The sequence below is a fragment of the Bubalus bubalis genome, chromosome 11, assembly GCF_019923935.1.
Source record: "Bubalus bubalis isolate 160015118507 breed Murrah chromosome 11, NDDB_SH_1, whole genome shotgun sequence".
Taxonomy (NCBI): Eukaryota; Metazoa; Chordata; class Mammalia; order Artiodactyla; family Bovidae; genus Bubalus; species Bubalus bubalis.
Window position 1 is genome coordinate 57,030,212 of NC_059167.1, and position 19,355 is coordinate 57,049,566.

Sequence of the window (19,355 nt, forward strand, 5' to 3'; positions counted from 1 at the left end):
GTGAAAGAGGAGAGTTAAAAAGTTGGCTTAAAGTTCAACATTCAGAAAACTAAGATCATGGCATCTGGTCCCATCACTTCCTGGTAAATAGATGAGGAAACAGTGGAAACAATGTCAGACTTTATTTTTTGGGGCTCCAAAATCACTGCAGATGGTGATTGCAGCCATGAAATTAAAAGATGCTTACTCCTTGGAAGGAAAGTTATGACCAACCTAGATAACATATTGAAAAGCAGAGACATTACTTTGCCAACAAAGGTCCTTCTAGTCAAGGCTATGGTTTTTCCAGTGGTCATGTATGGATGTGAGAGTTGGACAGTGAAGAAAGCTGAGTGCCAAAGAATTGATGCTTTTGAACTGCAGTATTGGAAAAGACTCTTGAGAGTCCCTTGGACTGCAAGGAGATCCAACCAGTCCATTCTAAAGGAGATCAGTCCTGGGTGTTCTTTGAAGGACTGATGCTAAAGCTGAAACTCCAGTACTTTGGCCACCTCATGCGAAGAGTTGATTTACTGGAAAAGACTCTGATGTTGGGAGGGATTGGGGGCAGGAGGAGAAGGGGATGACAGAGGATGAGATGGCTGGATGGCATCACCGACTCGATGGACATGAGTTTGCGTGAACTCTGGGAGTTGGTGATGCACAGGGAGGCCTGGCGTGCTGCAATTCATGGGGTTGCAAAGAGTCAGACACGAACAAAGAGCGACTGAACTGAACTGATTCTCACTTTCCCCCACTATTCATGAGTTCTAGGAAAAGGTTTAAAGGGTATTTAGTGCTAGAAGGCTTTTTAAAATGATCTTAATACAAAGAACATGGAGTTAACAGGAAGTCTATCTAGCTCACAAAGGTCAAGTCAGAAAACTTCGTTCCTTCTCAGATACTCAACTTCTTCAAACAAGAGAAAATATTTCCTTTCAGTAGATTAACTTCAAAACTTAAATACGATTATTACTTTTTAGTCACCTGGCCCTCTGAAATACTCTCAACCTTTTATGCTCATCCCTTAGTCTTACCTGTCCTGTTGATGTCAAAGCAAGTGAAGACTGACTTCCAGCACAAACTTTACGAATGAACATTCCTTGTAAAGCTTCAATAACTTTAGGTTTATACACTCTGTTGGTATCACCATGGCCAAGTTTGCCTATAAAAACAAACACATTCAAGTTAAACAACTTATTTGTTTCAAAGAAACTTTACTCTTTTTCTAACTATTAATGTTCATAAACATCACTAACCTTTCCATGACTAACCTGACATATTGTTCACATCTTAGAAAGCTCATCTGAGAAAACTTAGCAACATCTTAGAAAACTTAGAGTTTCTGATAGCAGAGGATATTAACAAATGAATGGTTTCATTACAAGAAAAAAAACCAGTAAACAATAGGTTTCTTCAATTTCAAGCAATAAAAACCACTTTAAGAGAGATACACAAAATTCATTTACTGCCTTTCTCCTCTTTAATGGTCATATTTCTAACTTCACATTTGCTGATAAAATAAACAGGTCCTATACAAGACTGTGTGGTCTTCTCAGATGGCACTAGTGGTAAAGAACCTGCCTACCAAATCCAGAGATATAAGAGATGTAGGTTTGATTCCTGGGTAGGGAAGATTCCCCTGGATCCACTCCCAATATTCTTGCCTGGAGAATCCCATGGACAGAAGAGACTAGGACAGAGGGCTACTGTCCACAGGGTCGCAAAGAGTCAGAAAGGACTGAAGTGACTTAGCACACACATTCAAGAATATGTATACATACAAGTATTTTTTATTTTTTTAAAAAGACTCAATAATTCACCAAACAGAAAACTTGGCAAATCACCGGGCTGGGGGCGGGGGGGGCGGGGAGGCCAAGAAACTCCCTAAGAAGTAAATACAAACTAAATACCATTTTCACTATTGAAACTATTTTTTAAATCATCTTAATTTTACTTGCCAGTATTGTTGAGGAATATAGGGAAGTGAGCATTCTCATATTGCTGGTGGGAGTGACTAAGAAATGTAGGAAAAGACTGTCATTCACTACTCTGTTTTTGATACTGAAAAAAACTGGAAACAGTCTAGATATTCAACAATAATAAATTGCTTTGTAAGTTTTGCTACAATCACAGGAAAGAATACTTTGAGCCATTGAAAAGAAAAATGTACAGCCATGTTTGTTGACACAGAAAGATATTCATGAGATACTATTAGACAAAAACCAAAAGGTTGCAAGATAGTATCTATGGTATAGATAGGTCTGCTTTCTTTTTTTAAAACATCTATATAGAAATATATGCACATATTTATATAAGTGCATATGTATAACATTTAGATGTCTATCTCCCAAAATTTTAACAATGTTTATGAGCAACTTTTGTAGAAACAGTTCATTTTAATTTTTTCAATGTCAGAAAAAACATTTGCTCATCTGTATGTGAGTTCTCTGCAATAGGCTTGTACAACTAAAAAATAAAATTTTTAAAACTCAAGGAAAAAAAAAGCCAAAGTTATCCATAAATAATTTTTTACATACCATTGTCTCCTCCTCCAAAAGACCATACAGTTCTCCCATCTTTAGATAAAGCAATAGTATGTGAACTGCCACAAGAAACTTCTCCTACATTGCTAATGTCTTTTACTAATGTTGGGATGTTACGGCTATTACTGTCACCATGACCTTGGATAAAACACACACAACAACAAAGAAATAATGTTAACTCTTTCTTTAAGTCATTACTTCACAGGTAGAATAAACATTACAAGTTACTTACACAGAATTGAGGAATTGTTAAAGTGCAATTAAATATGAAAACCTGAATCATTTCTAATATCTTCACATCTAATCTTCTAGGCTGCTCCATTTATGAGGTACTCAGTTCCTTCAGGGAATCAGCAGAACATTCTATCATGCTCCTCTCATAGCACCTATCTATAGCTGTCTAGTATCATGTTAATGTTAACTTGTTTTCACTACCTCTATATTACACATTTCAGGATCACTTTAGGATGGTATCTTTCTTATCCCTGAAATCCTATAACGCCTATAGTAAATACCAGCTAGATTTAATTACATCTTAAAAGCACCAGAATCTAGGTACTCTCTCTATAAAATTATCTTTCTCTGAGCTTAAAACTAAAAAAATAAAGAGTCATCGGCCCATCAGTCTCACTGCTTCTCAATAACCACTGTCATTTCTATTTTTCTGTAAGAATAACTTCAATTATTAAAAAATCTTACCTAATCTTCCAAAATCTCCTTCACCCCATGTGTATAATTCGCCATCCTCTGTGACAGCAGCACTATGTCTGTATCCCGCTGACACACAGACAACTACCTGCATTGCACACAAAGGGAATCTGATGATACAAAGATGCTACAAAACAGACCTCACCTTTGACTCTGTGCACAGAGACTTCAGAGATACGGATATTCACAACTCATCCACGAAGTGCCATGTACAGTTTAGAAGCTTTTGCTCCAGACAAGGGTGCCTAGCTAAAGGGTCAAGAAAGTGCTGAAATACAGCCAAAGCTCTGCTGGCCAAGCCACAAGCTCTGACTTCTACCAAGAAAGGACAACTTTTCTTAATTCCCACGAAAAGATTGTAAAGGTTAGCAGCACCCTCTCACCCCTTGCCTCCCCACCCCAAATACATCAATCTAATCACTTACAACAATACTACATCACCAATCAACTCTTTATTCAAAGACCTGGATGGGGCTGAACACTCATGACACAATGAAAAATTTTTAAATAAAACATTTAGATTTTTAAATATAATCCAGTCCTGGTTAATCAAGAAAAATTCATTACATAATAGGGCTAACTCTCAAAAACACACTGACTGTTACCAATGAAAGAAGATCTAAGGAGTATATAAGTTTATATCAATTAAACTCTTAACAGTATCTCTTTACCCTCAAATAGCTACAGAGTTGATAAGCAGAATCAGGGAAATAAGGGTATATGGCAGCACAATTTGGGGGATCACTTATACCTTTTAACAATGATCAAATTCACTAACTTCTGAAAAATAAACAGAAAAATATCTGTACTAATAACCAGGTTTTTTAATCTGCAAAAGTCAGAACTCACTTTAGAAAATCTAAGGTTCAATTAAAAATACTGAGCACCTAATACATTTTAGATAATCTATTAAGGATTTCTGAAAATTTTACCTGTAAATTATTAATTCATTTTGGGGACTTTTTCCTTCATGATATTCATACTAAGTTATTTTTAACTGGTAATGTTTCCACTGTAAAATGGAACATTAAAAGAATATAAGTAGGGAATTCCCTGGAGGTCCAGTGGTTAGGACTAAGCACTTTCACGGTGGTGGCCTGGGTTCAATCACTGGGTTTAAAGTCATGAAACAGGGCCAAAATATTAAAAACAATGGAAACTGAGAAAAAAGGTACTAGAAAAACTAAAAACAATATAATTTTAAAGAGTATTTTCTCAAGTTTCTTCGAGTCCCATATTCAACCCTTTATCAAAAGATCCCTTGATGTTAAGTGGAATGTTCTAAGGCTCACTGCTTTAAGGCTGATGTCTTAAACATTTAAAGTTATAATAACGTAAAATTCATTTGCTCCAGCAAATACCAGACCATCTGACCTGCTCCTTGAGAAACCTGTATGCAGGTCAGGAAGCAACAGTTAGAACTGGACATGAACAACAGACTGGTTCCAAATAGGAAAAGGAGTACGTCAAGGCTGTATATTGTCACCCTGCTTATTTAACTTATATGCAGAGTACACATCATGAGAAACACTGAGCTGGAGGAAGCACAAGCTGGAATCAAGACTGCCGGGAGAAATACTAATAACCTCAGATAGGCAGATGACACCACCCTTATGGCAGAAAGTGAAGAAGAACTAAAGAGACCCTTGATGAAAGTGAAAGAGGAGAGTGAAAAAGTTGGCTTAAAGCTCAACATTCAGAAAACTAAGATCATGGCATCTGGTCCCATCACTTCATGGCAAATAGATGGGGACACAGTGGAAACAGTGGCTGACTTTATTTTGGGGGGCTCCAAAATCACTGAAGATGGTGATTGCAGCCATGAAATTAAAAGATGCTTACTCCTTAGAAGGAAGGTTATGACCAACCTAGACAGCATATTACAAAGCAGAGACATTACTTTGCCAACAAAGGTTCATCTAGTCAAGGCTATGGTTTTTCCAGTAGTCATGTATGGATGTGAGAGTTGGACAGTGAAGAAAGCTGAGTGCCAAAGAATTGATGCTTTTGAACTGTGGTGCTGGAGAAGACTCTTGAGAGTCCCTTGGACTGCAAGGCGATCCAACCAGTCCATCCTAAAGGGGATCAGTCCTGGGTGTTCATTGGTAGGACTGATTTTGAAGCTGCAACTCCAATACTTTGGCCACCTGATGAAAAGAGCTGACTCATTTGAAAAGACCCTAATGCTGGGAAAGATGGAGGGCAGGAAGAGAAGGGGATGACAGAGGAGATGGTTGGATGGCATGACTGACTCGATGGACATGGGTTTGGGTGGACTCCAGGAGTTGGTGATGGACAGGGAGGCCTGGTGTGCTGGGGTTCATGGGGTCACAAACAGTCGGACATGACTGAGCGAATGAACTAAACCGAACTGAAAATTCATTTGACGGCCAACCTTGTCAGACAAACTCCCATGAAAGCAAAGTATCCCACTTTTAATTCTGATATAAAATAAAATTTTAAAGGTTTTTATAAAAGAAAATATTCATAGAAAGAATGCAATCTTAAAATGGAGGAACTTACAAAATTGCATATAATTTTAAGTTAGGAAAATGACTTCATTTCTTTAAGGAAAGGTAAAAGAGAAACAAAAAGAGGAGTTCTAGATTCAGTTTCTAATGGTGCTAATTATTTGTGTGTGACCTTGGGCAACTTGCTTAACCACTTTTAATGCCTCATTTAAGTTTTTGTTAAAATGCCATTTACTCCAAGAGACCCTTCTGATCTCATTATCTAGCATCACACCCCATCAAAGTTAGTATCTGTTACATTACTCAATTTTTTCTTTACCGTTATTTGAAATTACTTTCTATGTTTGCTTACTTATTATCTCCAGCCCACTGTGGCGGATTCATTTTGATATTTGGCAAAACTAATACAATTTTGTAAAGTTTAAAAATAAAATTAAATTAAAAAATAAAATAAAATAAAGATCCACGAGAGTAAGAAACTTGTCTCTTTTGTTCACTGTGCTGTGCTTAGTCACTCAGTCGTGTCTGACTCTGCAACCCATGGACTGTAGCCTGTCAAGTACCTGTCCATGGGGCTTCTCTAGGCAAGAACACTGGAGTGGGTTGCTATGCCCTCCTCCAGGGCATCTTCCCAACCCAGGGATCAAACCCAGATCTCCCGCATTGCAGGCAGATTCTGTACCATCTGATCCACCAGTGAAGCCCAAGAACACTGGAGTGGGTAGCCAATCCTTTCTCCAGAGGATCTTCCCAACACAGAAATTGAACCAGGGTCTCCTTCATTGCAGGCAGATTCTTTACCAGCTGAGCTACCAGGGAAGCCCCTTTTGTTCACTATTATATGTCAAATGCCTGGCACTTGGAAAAGAAAGTGAAGTTGCTCAGTCATATCCGACTCTTTGCAACCCCATGGACTGTAGCCCCACTAGGCTCCTCAATCCATGGAATTTTCTAGGCAAGAGTATTGGAGTGGGTTGCCATTTCCTTCTCCAGGGGGTCTTCCAGGCCCAGGGATCAAACCCAGGTCTCCTGCATTGCGAGCAGACACTTTACCGTCTGAGCCACCAGGGAATCCCATGTAAGGTACTAGATAAATATTTGTGAAATGGATGATTCTCAGTTTCCTATCTGTAAAATGAAAATAATAACTGCTTTAACAAAGCTTTTAGAAGAATTAAAATTTAAAACTATATGTGAAAGTGTGCTGTAAACCAATAAGCAGACATACAAAAGATAAGCCAAAGGGTTAGGAGGGGGCTACCTCAGAATACACCAAAATCTGAAAGGTATTGTCAATTATAGCAATCATGAGTTCCAGTGCAACTAATTATTTTTAAATCCAAAAAGAAGGCACATACCTTTCCCTGCAGAGGGCCCTGAATAAGCTTGGGGTATTTCTGTGTTGAACTATTTCCATGTCCCAGTTTCCCATAATCACCATCTCCCCAGCTGAAGACTTCTCCTTCTGTAGTGAAAGCTAAAGTATGACCATCAGATCCTTTAGAAGATGAGACCTTTTTAATGGACCTGTGAGGCTCAAATGTTAACTTTTTTAAAGTAGATTGATTATTAGAGTCGCCAAGGCCTAGTCTTCCATAGCTGCCTTTACCACAAGCTCTGACAGAGCCATCTGTAGAAATGACAAAAGTGCAGTACTGTCCAGCTTCAATCTATAAACAAACAGAATCAGATATAAAATGCTTTTGTGAGAATCAAAGTATATTAAAGTTTATCTTACAAAAGAAGCTCAAAGGAAATCTTTTAAAGTAGAAATGCATCTCCACAGAGATTAAGAAGTAAACAGAAAAATCAAGAAAATTATTAATGGCCTATTCACATTGACTTCATTGTTAACTCAAATTAATGTATATTTTATCTTTTCAGGTTATCTATCCAGTTTTGGTTCAATGAAACAACAAAGTAAAATTTTCAGCCTCCTCTAATATAACTGGTGAAGGGAAAGAAATAAAATTTTCCTGTAATTCTTTAAGGTCCATTATAACAAGAACCATGTAATATTTATTCTAAATTCATTTGAGAAAAACTTATATTTTAATAAAAATATAGAAAGTTCCAATTTGCCTAAAAGGTAGCTTCAAAGGTAAAAAAATGATCACAATAAGAAAATGAATGCCAATATGACAAAAGGAAAATTCTAATTTTTACCTAGTCTTATTTACTATTTGTGTTGAATATATGGTAAGTCTGTTGACATTCATAATTCTTTTTAAAACTCTTGATGCAAATTTGATTTTTTAAAACTTGGAAATACTGTTAGGAAAATGAGGGACTTAAAATATTTTTTCCATAAAAATCCAAAAACTGATGCAGTATAGTATAGAAACAATACAGATAAGAAAACAAGCAAGAACATTCACTCATAAAAACAAAAACCAAAAAAATCCCACTCATAACATCTACCAATTTGTAAAGTATGCAGAGAACTCACAGTCTGAGCATCAGAGAAACTAGGAGCCAGTTTGGGTTGTAGTATTTTCTCCTGTGTGCCTTCTACCAACTGATGGCTGCTATTGCTCCCCCAAACATAAACCTCACAGGTTTCTGAAACAATGGGAGTATCACCAGTCTGAATGCTATCAGGGCTAGCACATGTTCTTGAGTAATCAGAAGCCATTCTGCAAACCTATTAAAATAAGAAACATGCAATGAACACAAGACATTTTTAGTATAGATATTTTTTTAAATATTCTCTGAAATTGTTGATTTTCTTGCTTCTAAAACTATCTCAACTGCTCAAATAACCTAAGAACAACACATCCAATCTTAAACACAGATGGCTAGATTATCTACTCCCACAGAAAAAAATCACAAAAAGATACTAACATGGCAAAAATGGGGAGGAGAAGACACAATCAACTTTTATACCTAAATATTTTATTAATGCATAAAACAGCATTAAAGAAAAACAAGTAGAAAAACTCCACCTTTAATAATCCCATCACCTTAATATATGTTACCTTTTTTAAATATATGTCCTTCCAGAGTTCTGCATATACATGTTTTTTAACAGTTATCACAGTGGATATACAAGTGGATGACACAAAAAGACCATACAGAATTTTCTTTGTCTACCTAGTCTTCATAACTGAACCAACAATATTTCATCTGATGTAAAAATCACAATTTACTTAAGCATTTTCCTTTAAAAGGACATTCAGATTCTTTCTACTTATTAGTTATATAAGCCACTTTAACAATATAGCTGCTGCTACATGTTTAATTACTTTCCTTAGTAGAAAAACTCAGAAATGGGACTATTATATGCAAAAAATGACAACAATCATACGATTCCTGAAACATACCATACCAAATTGCCTTTGAAACTGGTGTTATGATATTATGAATAAAATGAGGGCTTCCCTAAAAATAATAATGGCCCAGAGCAATTCAACACTCACACACATATCCACACATATTTATATATGTATATATGTATAGATATATATATACACACACACACACACATAGATATATATATATGTGAGTGTGTGTATATATATATATATATACACATATATATATGTATAGATATACGTGTAGATACATGTGTGAGTGTTGAATTGCTCTGGGCCATTATATATATATATACACATATACGTATATATCTATATGTATATTATCTATATAATCTATCTACATTATCTATATATACATTATATACAATTATATATACATTATCTACATTATCTATACATACATTATATATACATTGTATATATATTATATACAATCTATACATTATCTTTATATATACATCTATATGTATATATAGATATAGCTATATAAAAAATCATGGCTTATTTACCATTTGTGTTGAATATAATGGTAAAGTCTACTGCCATTCATAATGCTTTATAAAAATTCAGGCTTCCCCTCTCCCCTCCTCTCTCCTCAAAACCCTGCCAAAAGCATAGAACCAGGGTTGTCATCACAGTTTCCCTAACCAATGAATAGGCCTACGTAAGAGTACCAGTCTCACTGCATTCATACCAATAACCATTATGCTTTAAATTTTTTTGAAAAGTTCACTGGGGAAAAAGAGGATGCATTCTTTTAACTTCACAGCTCCTTATTATCAAGAGAACTAAAAATTTCCCAACTATTTGCTTACCACTAACTTGCATCCATTCATTTATTAGAGCTCCGTGGATTTTTTATTGACCTGTACGAATCCCATACAATAAAGATATTATCTCTGACTATAGTAGTTTTCAATTTGTTGACTGCTTTTTAAAGCTTTTTATTTATTTATTTATTGGTTTTGTTTTTTTCTGAATCAAGCAAAATAAGAGAGGAATCTTTAAAAGCCAATATATTATATCACCAGACCATTAAATGGGAAGGTATAGAGTAATTTCAGTCAGAACCTTTAAATAGTACCCAAAAACAAGATAATATGTGTGTCAAATAATTTTCAGTGAACATCAGGAGAGTTCTGAGAACACACAAAATGTGCATAAATAAAGGCTGCTAGTCCCTAATAACAGATCTGAAATTCTGCTGCCAACAAAAGGATGATGGGCTCAGGTAAGTTAGAATTTATCTCAAGATCTATTACAGTAGTCTCCCTTTTCTCACAGTTTCACTTTTTGTGGCTTCAGTTACTGGCAGTCAACTGTCATCTGAAAATATTAAATGGAAAATTCCAGAAATAAATAATTCATAAATGTTAAACTGCATACTGTTCTGAGTATCATCCCTTTGTCCAGCATAGCCACATTACATAAACTACTCACCCATAAGTCACTTAGTAGCCATCTGGTAATCATCTCAACTGCCAGTATTTCGGTGCCTGTGTTCAAGTAATCCTTATTTCACTTAATAATGCCCCAAAGTACAAGAGGAGCTATGCTGGCAATTTGGATGTTCTCTTATTGTACCTAATTTATAAATTAAGTTTTAACATAGGTATGTATATATAGGAAATAACATGGTATTTATAGGGCTTGGTACTATTTACAATTTCAGGCATCCATTGGGGGTCTTGGAATATATACTGAAGTGAAGTCAAGTGACAGTCGCTCAGTTGTATCCAATTCTTTGCGATCCCATGGACTGTAATCAGCCAGGCTTCTCTGTCCATGGAATTCTCCAGGCAATAATAGTGGGATGGGTTGCCATTACCTTCTCCAGAGGATCTTCCTGACCCAGGGATCAAACCTGGGTCTCCTGCACTGCAGGCAGATTGCTCACCATCTGAGCCACAGGGGAGACCCATTATATACTGGGTGGATTACCATTCTATAATAAGGCTTAAAAAATCATAGCCCTCCTTCCCTGACCCCCACAAAAAAGAAAGAGGAGGAGAAGCTGAAGGGACAGGGAAGGAGAAGGGGAAGGGAAGGGGAGAGGGGAAGAGAGAGAGAAGAAGAGGGAAGTGGGAAAGAGAGGAAGAAGTAGAGGGAATGGGGGAGGAAGTAAAAAAAAGTTTATTCAAAAGACTTAAGAAATGTTTTTTAAAAACAACTACGGGGTGGGAAGAATTCTAGGAAGATGACGATAGCAGCAGCAATGTAGTTTTCCAAACATGGAATCACTGCACAGAACAAAAAGAAGGCAAAACTCCAAACTCATGCTTAACATTCACAATAAAACTAGACAAACATAGTTCCAATAACTCCAAAGTATGAGCAGGTGCAGACGACTACCAAACACAGAATGTGCACAGTAATATATCTGTACAGGAGGAAGCCAGAGAATATCTGACAGATCTAAGAGAAAGAAAAAGGCCCCAACCAACCAACCCAGTACTCACCAGAAAGAACAGTGAGCCAATCTAAGCAGTTGCAACTGGGAAGAGCTTTGCCCTCTCTAAAAAGCAGGTAAGTAAAAAAGATCCACGAGGAGCAGTTTGCAAGAAGCTAGAGCAATCTAATTCGGTGACCTCTTGAAACTGACAAGCCAGTACTCCCTTCCAGAAGAGAGCCCTCATGTGAAGTAGAAACTACTGGGAGTGGAATAAAAGTTCAGCAGAATGGGAACAACAGAGAGAAAAGAGAGAAGCTTAAGATAAAAGGTGGGGAGGGGAATACGCTGGAAACCATCTTATTTCTTTTTTTTTATAACATTACATAAAAACAATAGAGGAAGGGAGTCTTTGGATCTAGAAAAGCTACCTTGAATCTCATCCCATTCTAAAAATTCAGGAAAATAAAACAAATTTTTCATAAAAATAAGCAACAGAAAAGTACAAAGGTCGAATTCCATATGAAGCTATTATTGGGGGGAGCGGGGGAGGGAAGAGACAGAATAACATCATTACTTTTAAATAAAAGCAAGCCAGAAGAGAACTGCCCACAAGACATATCAAACTGTAACCTATTTCAAAGCCAGCTAAAGGGATTGAGAAAATGAAACAAGACATGAAAGAAAAGCACAAATCTGAAATAGACTTGTTCAAGAATAAGGTGACAGACTCAAAAAAGAATTCGAGATGAAAGAAAAAACATCATTTTGGAAATGAGTCAACTATAGGGAATCCAAGAGTAAATAAATAGTAAAGATAATATCGTAAGAGCAACAAAAGATTAAAAGGATAAAAGTTGTTTAGAAATAAAAAAGAAATGAACATCACATAAAAAGTATTAAAGAAAACGTGAGAATTACTAGTTAGGCAAAGATCCAACAAATAAGCAATAGGAGTCCCAGAAGAGAACCAAATTAAAAAAAGAGTAAAAATAGTACTAAAAACAATAATTTAGGGAAACTTTCCTGAAATAAAAAAGATTTCAGACTACATATTGAAATCTTCACATCTCTGAGAATATCAACTCTAAATGGATAACATCAAGATGTATTCTTGTAAAATTACTGATTTCTAAAGAAGAGATCCTTTGGGCTTCTCAGCAAAACAAGCATGTGACTCATAAATATATGAAAGAAAATCAGATTATCTTCAGACCTCAGCAGCAAAGGTTTATGACAGAAGAAAATGGATAAATATATTTAAGAAGGAGAAGGAAAGAAAATGTGAGCCAAAGATTTTATCTTCTCTCTTCTGGAAAGTGACTTTTAAGTATAAAAAGCATAGCAATTAACATGTAAGAACTAAGAGAATCTTTTCCATAATTCTTTACTAAGGATTCTACTTGAGAATAAGCTTCAGACAACTAAAAAGAATAGAAAGACACTAAGATAAACTGGCAGTGAGCATTAAAGATGTAGTTATTTATAGAACTCATACTAAGTGAGGGTTGTAACACAGAGTTATGCATGCTCTGAGTATGTACGTATAATACAACTACAAAAAATGGGGAAATCGCATGTAAAAAGCATTTTTTAGTAAACATATGATGGTAGTATTTGTCTTATTTTAGGGTTACTCTGTGTGTCACACTATGTGACCAAAATAAATAATTACAGGATATTCTAATTTTACATCCCTGTACCTTGAAAACTGATGTTCTTACTTTGAAAGAAAGGAGATATAACTGTAATATAGAAAAAGGTAAGTAAAAATTCCATAGCCCTGAAATTGAAAGTATCAACTAAAGAGGTATACTATTAGCTTTAAATACTCACAAACATGTACACACACACAGACACACACTCAAGCTTCCTGGCTCTACTGTAAGAGCCTAGAAAAATAACACTGACACAGTAGTGGTGAGTACCCTGACTGTGATCCTAAAATACTATTTTCCACCAGAAGAAACCAAGGCTTATGGAGAAATAGCTAGCTAGTTGCAGATCCAGATCAAGAAATGTGTGAGATGAGTCCATCTTGAGTTCAGAACAATTTGATGGGTCAGTTACCAAGGAAGCTATCAAAGATTATTAGGTCTATGTTAAAAGAATTTGGGAACCACCCTGAAGAGACTATTACCCTGAAAGACTGTTGGCCAAAGATAAAATAGTACCAGCTTCACTCCAGATGATGATAATTCAATGAAGTAAAACTTGAATAGGTTTAAATCTGAGTTCGTAATAGTATTTTTCAAGTGAAATCAACTGGTGAAGCTTGAAGGATGACAGAAGACCAGTTCATTAAACTGAAAACTAGTAAATAAAAATTGGTGTTAAAAAAATTTTTTTTAATCAAATGGGAGAATCAAACATTTATTCTGCTTTTCCTGTTTGAACTGTCGCAAGGTAACCAAACAGTCAATAAGGGAATCATCTCTTCATGAAAACATTCCAACTAACAACTGAAAGATGAAAGATATAATTAGAATATTTTCCTGTGGTTATGTATGGATGTGAGAGTTGACTGTGAAGAAGGCTAAGCGCCGAAGAATTGATGCTTTTGAACTGTGGTGTTGGAGAAGACTCTTGAGAATCCCTTGGACTGCAAGGAGATCCAACCAGTCCATTCTGAAGGAGATCAGACCTGGGATTTCTTTGGAAGGAATGATGCTAAAGCTGAAACTCCAGTACTTTGGCCACCTCATGCGAAGAGTTGACTCATTGGAAAAGACTCTGATGCTGGGAGGGATTGGGGGCAGGAGGAGAAGGGGACGACAGAGGATGAGATGGTAGGATGGCATCACTGACTCGATGGACGTGAGTCTGAGTGAACTCCGGGAGTTGGTGATGGACAGGGAGGCCTGGCATGCTGCAGTTCATGGGGTCTCAAAGAGTCGGATACGACTGAGTGACTGATTTGATCTGATCTGATACCATTTTTCAACCAAGCACCAATGAATTAACAGATCTGATCATTAAGAATTCAGGGTTGCTAGTACTACAAAAAGAGAGACAATCAAATGAAAGATCACAACACCATGTATGATTTTGCCAAAGGGATCAAACCTGAAACAGATCAAATCTCTAGATTCACCTGTCAAAATACAAGAAATACATAGAAACTGTATTATGACTAATCAATTAACAAAATCCAAATGGTAGGAAATTCTACAACCTAAAAAGTCCAGGTCCCTGAACAAACACATTGAAAGAAAAGATAAACATATACATATGATTTTTTTTTAAGTAGACAAGACTGAACTACAGTGTCTAGGGATGCAAACAACTATAAAGAAATGCAAGGAAGTGACTACTCTCAGGATAGTGGTTCTTTAGAGAAGGAGGAAAGGGATAATGACCAGGACGTGAAAGGGTTTCTAGAGTTGTTGGTAAAGTTTTATTTCTTTCCTGAGCACAGATTAAAAGGCTGTTTGTTTTATAATAATTCCATTTAGGCACATGTTTGTGTTTCTTATCTGTTTTAATAATAAATTTTTAAATTCAAAAAATGCACCTTACACAAAGTCCAAAATGAATAAAAGGGTATGCACTGACAAATATGTCTCCCTCCCAACACTTATATGACACCCCAGCTCCACTTTCTAGAAACAACCAATCATTGACACCACTTTCTTTTGCATCCTTTCCAGAGACGGAATTGGATTATTTTTAAGGGATAAATATAAGCATTTTAAGACAACTAACTTTTCGTTTTTCTTCTTTAATTTTTATTGGAGTATAGTTGATTTCCAATGTTGTGTTAGTTTCAGATGTACAGCAAAGTGAATCTGTGATACGTATACATCTATCCACTCCTTTTGGACTCTTTTCCCAAACAGGCCATTAAACAGTACTGAGTAGAGTTCCCTGAGCTACACAGTCAGTCCTTATAAGTTATTTATTTTATATCTAGTAGTGTGTATATGTCAATCACAATCTTCCAGTTTATCCCTTGACAAAGCAACTTTTAATGTATGATTATTTAAAGTCATGATTATTACATACCTCTTCAAAGAGACACAAAGCTGCCTCATACAGTGAGCACAAGCCATCAGATGTTCTGGTTGGTTCCCTCCACTGACTCCGATCAGCAGATGAACCCTATAATTAAGATATTGTGGAATACAGTTTGGTAAGGAGAGAGACATATATTAAAATCACTTAAACTGTCCACAAAACGTTTAAAGAACTGTTTATGTAATTATGTGCTTTAAGATCAAATCCTAACATTACATCATGAAACCAACTTTTATGTGTTGTAAAAGATGTGGCTATTCAGTGAAGCAGTAAATTAAGTACCAATCCCTCACTGATTATCTTATTAAACAGTGATTTGTTCTAAGGGCCACAGGTTTAACACAGAAACAGTCAAAGAGGCAGAATTTTGTCAATTACACACTCTTTGGGTGGCCAGTATTTAATAAATGAAGTGAAGTGAAAGTCGCTTGGCATGACACCATGCACTGTAGCCCTCCATGCTCCTCTATCCATGGGATTTCCCAGGCAAGAATACCGGACTTCCCTGGGGCTGCCTTGTTCACTTGCTCCAAGAATAAAGCAGCATATAATCAACTTAACTGATGATCCTGACCAGAACAGCAGTTAAGTCTGTTCCTCCTTAGTTCTGGCATAACAAAAGTCCCACAAGTCAGTTCATAGCTGAGGAATCACAGCTCCTCTCTGGAACTAACAGCCTAATGTAATTGTCCACTTGACTCTCCATTTACAGACACCTTACAGGCATCTCAAATAAACATATTCAAAACTAAATTCCCAATCTAACATTTCCCCCACATTCACCCAAACCAGTTCCTCCTATGCAATTCCTCCACAAAAGGACCCAATGGTTATGACCAGAAATCACTCTTTTACTGAAAACTTATAAATCAGAGTGAACTTGACCTCCACTGTTCCCTCAAATTCCTAAATTCTTAAATCTTTACTTCACAAATATCAAGTTCCTTCTCTGATTTATCAATCCTATAATTGTAAAATTTTCATTGGTGTCTTTATTTCAAAGGCTATTGTTTGTAAAAATACATTCTATATGATCACGTGGCAAATATACCATAGAAAAGTATATCCTCTACTGTAGAAGGGATTTGAGCCTACGTGCTTTGTAAGATCCCATTCAACTCCAGTACTATATGATTTTATCAGTTCAAGGTATTTTAATTAACATGATTCCTAGGTAATGAAAGAAATTATATTGGCTATTTAATTTACTGCTGGGTCATCAGGTGCTAAGCTACTGCTACCAAATCAATGTTTCGTCCTAATCCCTTAAGGTGGTACTTTTGGAATTTTAATGTAAACATGAATTATCCTGAAATTGTTAAAATGCAGATTCCAATTCAGTAAATATAGGTGGGGGCCTTAGATTCCACATTTCTAACAAGCTTCCAGTGACACCAATGCTGCTGTCTGAGGCTCACACTCCCAACAGTAAGGCTTTAAAGAGCCACTTGCAGGTCTCAGAGTTATATCAGAAGCTGGCTGTTCAAAATTACCTAGATCCTAGACAGATAAGGTGTGGCTATACCAGAAAATACTATAAGGTACAGCCTCTCCAAATTCCATAATTAGCTGTGTAGAACCTCTGGGAAAAACAGAATTGTAATCTGTGACTCCATTCTTTAAAGGTCACCTCTACTGATCACCAAACCAAAAGCAGATGAGAAACAACAGCTTACTATACCTTCTTGGGAGCTGGTACCAGGGCTATAATAATTGGTTTTCTTATGCCTGTTTACAGTATAAAGGAAAACACTGAAAACAACGTAAGGTTTTCAGTAACAGACCTGTGTTTAAATCCATGCTTCATCACTTACGGGCAATGTGACTTAAGGATTAGTTTCCTCATCCTTAGACAGGAATAATGCCTCTTTTATTTAGGGCTGTTGGTGATAACAACTGAAATTATGCATAAAACATCCGTAGCACAGTTCTTAATACATAGAAAGAACTCAAAACTGGAAGCAGTGATTGTCATTATTTTGTATGATGTACACAGAGAAAGAAGAGAAAACACAGGAAGTCTTTAATATATTTTTGCACCAAACCAATTTTTTTTTTTTAATTTTTTTTTTTTAATTATTATTATTATTTTTTTTAATTTTATTTTATTTTTAAACTTTACATAACTGTATTAGATTTGCCAAATATCAAAATGATCTGTCTGCAATGACTGTCACTGATTTCTGTTCTCCCCAAAAAATCAGTATTAAGCGTGAGACTAATCCCTCCCCAGTCAATTAGGATTAAAGACATCTCTAAAACCCATTTTGTATAGAATTCTTAATGTGTTTTGTAAATATACTACATAACAGAAAAAGAGGGCTACATCTAGGCATTTTTCATTTTGGAAAACAAAGCATGTTAAGTGTGTAACAATTCATACACTACTAACAGGAAGTTCAAAGGTCTAAAGATACAGAGGAAATTAAAATAACAAAAATATGTGGTTTTACAGGTCTTCATTGAATTACCTTTCTCTTATTTACCATCATAATACCTTTTTGTTTTTTCCCCACCTGTCTTTTTATTAATAAGATAATCAGACAAGAACATTAAGACTTGATGGAGTACATTTCCTTATGTTCTTGCTATCTGGTTTTATTCTTCTTCAATTGTTTCAGTGACTCCCCACTGCCTACAGAATTAAGCTCAAAATCCCATAGCATGGGATACATGGCCCCACCGAGCTTGTCAGCCTTAGTTCATCCCATTCCACCATGAACATCCAGAAGCCTGCTTTCCCACACCTCCATCACTCTGTGAACACTAAACCTCTCACCTGAAGACTTTTTCAGCTCCCTCATTCACAAACCTCATGTTTGGAAGCAAACTCTTTTCAACTAAACTTAGGCACCCTTCATTTTCAGCCCCTTCCCCTCTAGCCTTCCTCCTATGTCCCATGACCTTGTCCCTATGCAGACCTGTACTGCAGTCCAGTACCATTAACATGAAATGTCTATGCATCTCTCTTTCCTTAAACTGTAAGCTAGATAAAGGCATGGATGCTACAAAGCTTATTCATCTTTTTAACCCAGAGCCTAGCAGTATCCGGCACACAGTAAATACCTAGTGGTCTCAAAGGCCAAAGATGCCTTTACTGCTGTTTATATTTTTAGTTTATTTTTTAAGGATGTGGGGATATACAGTGACATTATTTCCCTACTCTTTATTTAAATATAAGTTAATGATTATCTTGCACACTTGCACTCAAATCTCTGAATTACTGCATGTGTGGGTAGTGGAGGTTAAGTGAGAATCACACATGTAAATACAATTTAAGGATGAACTCTTTTTTTTTTTTTTTTTTAAGGCCTTATACCAGTTTCCTGATGGCTCATCAAGTAAAGAATTCGCCTGCAAAGCAAAAGACACAAGAGATGCTGGTTTGATCCCTGGGTGGGGAAGGTACCCCGGATAAGGAAATGAGAATCCATTCCAGTATTCTTGCCTGAAAAAATCCCATGGACAGAAGAAACTGGTGGGCTACAGTCCAAAGGGTTGCAAAGTGCTGGACACAACTGAGTGACTAAGCATACCAGGTACTCAAATGATGGTTATGTGTCTCTCCCTCTAACTTTTATTAATAGCTTGGGGGTAAGTTTTATCCCAGCTGCTCATGAGGAGAGAATCTTAAAGATAGTGAGAATCAGGTCAGGATGAGGTCCAGTGTACCAGGAGAGGCTCTAGATACTTTATGAGTTCTCAACTAACAACAACTGATAACACTGTAAAGTGTAAGAAATATGAATCCTGGAGACCAAAAGCATCAGATCCTATCACTCACTGTGCAAGAAAGAATAATAAATACAAAGTTCAAGTTAATAACTATCTCTTTTCCCTAAAATCTATCTGAAATTTAATTAAATTCAATCTGACATAGGCCTGTGGTGTCTCCTGGAGGGCCAAACTAAATCACACAAACATACAA

The 19,355-nt window shown here is 36.3% G+C and overlaps 1 protein-coding gene across 18 annotated transcripts in view; it reads right to left on the reverse strand.

Annotated features, from left to right (window-relative positions):
* HERC1 (HECT and RLD domain containing E3 ubiquitin protein ligase family member 1) overlaps positions 1–19,355 on the reverse strand; it is a 237,851-nt gene that overhangs the window by 139,605 nt on the left and 78,891 nt on the right. For 17 of the 18 annotated variants that reach the window (XM_044925089.2, XM_044925090.2, XM_044925100.2 and 14 more), the window contains exons 3-8: positions 15,416–15,511; positions 8,154–8,348; positions 7,063–7,374; positions 3,225–3,321; positions 2,520–2,663; positions 1,017–1,144 (exon numbers count right to left, since the gene is read on the reverse strand). In XM_044925089.2, the coding sequence (XP_044781024.2) occupies positions 1,017–1,144; positions 2,520–2,663; positions 3,225–3,321; positions 7,063–7,374; positions 8,154–8,348; positions 15,416–15,511 (972 nt within the window). The remainder of the gene's footprint in view (positions 1–1,016; positions 1,145–2,519; positions 2,664–3,224; positions 3,322–7,062; positions 7,375–8,153; positions 8,349–15,415; positions 15,512–19,355) is intronic. The other variant, XM_044925098.2, reaches the window with a different exon arrangement.